The 1,767-nt window shown below is 51.6% G+C and overlaps 2 protein-coding genes across 2 annotated transcripts in view; both read right to left on the bottom strand.

Annotated features, from left to right (window-relative positions):
• The window catches only part of Pmar_PMAR026516 (hypothetical protein), a gene marked incomplete at its 5' end in the record, with an annotated part of 2,035 nt that extends 1,783 nt beyond the window's left edge, over positions 1-252 (bottom strand). Inside the window, one exon of the mRNA XM_002773220.1 lies at positions 121-252. Within this exon, the coding sequence (XP_002773266.1) occupies positions 121-252 (132 nt within the window). The remainder of the gene's footprint in view (positions 1-120) is intronic.
• Positions 253-599: 347 nt separating this feature from the next.
• On the bottom strand, positions 600-1,091 carry Pmar_PMAR026515 (hypothetical protein; the record flags this gene model as incomplete). Its single annotated transcript, XM_002773219.1, has 2 exons — positions 600-650; positions 918-1,091. 2 exons carry the CDS (start codon positions 1,089-1,091, stop codon positions 600-602), a joined length of 225 nt encoding a protein of 74 aa, XP_002773265.1.
• Between the last annotated feature and the right edge of the window lie 676 nt (positions 1,092-1,767).

The raw sequence follows: 1,767 nt of genomic DNA, 5'->3' as shown, positions 1-1,767 counted from the left end.
CTACCAGCCCCAGGCGGATTGTGCTCATCGACGTCGTCAGACTCCAGCAGCTTATACGCCTGACAAGGACCAGTCAGCTCTCCGAATCAGGAGCTGATCTTCATAAACTATTCGCATTACCCTCGAACAGTTGGAGCGCATCGTAAACGTATTAGCCGCAGCAGCACCTCCTGACATGAAACGATCGCCCACGTTGGGATGGGGCGCATCCATCAGGCCACTCGCAACAGAACCCGCGGACTCGTACGGCATGCACACAACCCTGCGGCAGAAACAAGTACCCTCTTGGTCTCGCAACACAACACCAACTGTAAGAACAGAGAGCGCTAGCATCACGACAGCATGCTCCTATGCTATCGATTCCAATTCCTTTGAAACAGTATTTTGGCGTCCTTGCTGTGTCTCATAAGTATAGTACAAAATTTGCGAACATCACATTCACACCGTTGATTTCCTTCGTTGATTCTCCAACGGGCTCGGCAAAACGCCTGCGTTCCAGCGAGAACCTCAAGAGACTTACAGCCAGTGGCCACTATAGCGACATAGTTTAGCACAATTACTACCTTTTCGTTGACATCAACCCTCAATACTTCATCGTACTAGACACGGATAAGAGACGCCGCCTGGTCCCAATAGGATGCGCTCTCGAGCTGAAAAGAACCCTACAGCTAAACCTTACTAGACAAGTTCGTGCTAGACTAGGTGATCTGGGAAACAGCTCGATACTCGACTGATGGCAAGCAGATCTCCCTGCGGCTCGAAAGCCAACCCGCGGTTGAAGACAAGCTGACCTGTTGAAGACATGCGAGTCGGATCGAGAGTAATCAACAGACATCACAGCAACAAGCACACATGGCCTTTGAGACCAGCGGTTCAGAGCGACCGACCGGACTACTACTGTAGTGTAGTCGCCCTACCTTGCCAACTAATGACCGCTCATCACAGGCATCCCCATCAGCTATCTCGCCAACGCCATACAGCGTACGAGAAGGATAATGAGCTAAGTGATCATCGGCGGTTTCAGCGGCTGGCCATCGCTTCTGCGGCCGGGCGGGCGATGCAACAAATGGTCCCAAATGACCACCATGCATCCGTCACCAGCACCAATGCTAACCATCTATACCATACATGAAAGCAAACCTACTGATACCTCTTGATGGAAGTGCAGTTGAGCCACCGCTACAGAGAAGTTGTCGGGTCGCCATAGACATACAAAGGGGATGTCAATGTCCTCAAAATCTTGGTGGCCACTAACAGCCACTGCGGCCTCTAGGGAGAACTCCAAACCCGGGACGTCAGCCGAATGACCCACCGCTGGGAGGGAACTTCTAGCGAGTGCACGAACACCATAGTTCTCGAAGAATACATCGAAATTCCTTCACTGTTAATGAGACCTTCAGACGTCACCATTGCAACCGTACACAACCTCCTCCCTTGCTTGCTTCGAGTCGGCCGCCGATCAGCTGGAGGGAGCATGAGACCGTAGCCACGGCTGAATGCGACTCGCATGGCGCCATCAGAGCTCAGCCCCGACAACTCTTCGGACCATACTGATGTGCGCAACCACCTTGCCGAAATACTGTCCAAGAGAAAGCTCATCGCTGTCGCACAAAAAACATCATCGGGTATCCCATATTGAAAACCCAAGGCTGAGCAAGACCAAGTTGAACAATGAAATGATTCAGAGAAATGAACGGAAGAGAATGAACTTCCACGCAGTATTTGAAGTCATCTCGCTAACGCCGACAATGCCGACGGAGGTGACAG

This window comes from Perkinsus marinus (assembly GCF_000006405.1).
Source record: "Perkinsus marinus ATCC 50983 genomic scaffold scf_1104296959216, whole genome shotgun sequence".
Lineage (NCBI taxonomy): Eukaryota > Perkinsozoa > Perkinsida > Perkinsidae > Perkinsus > Perkinsus marinus.
Note: the sequence above shows the minus strand (reverse complement) of the source record. Positions and strands in the feature narration are given on the sequence as shown.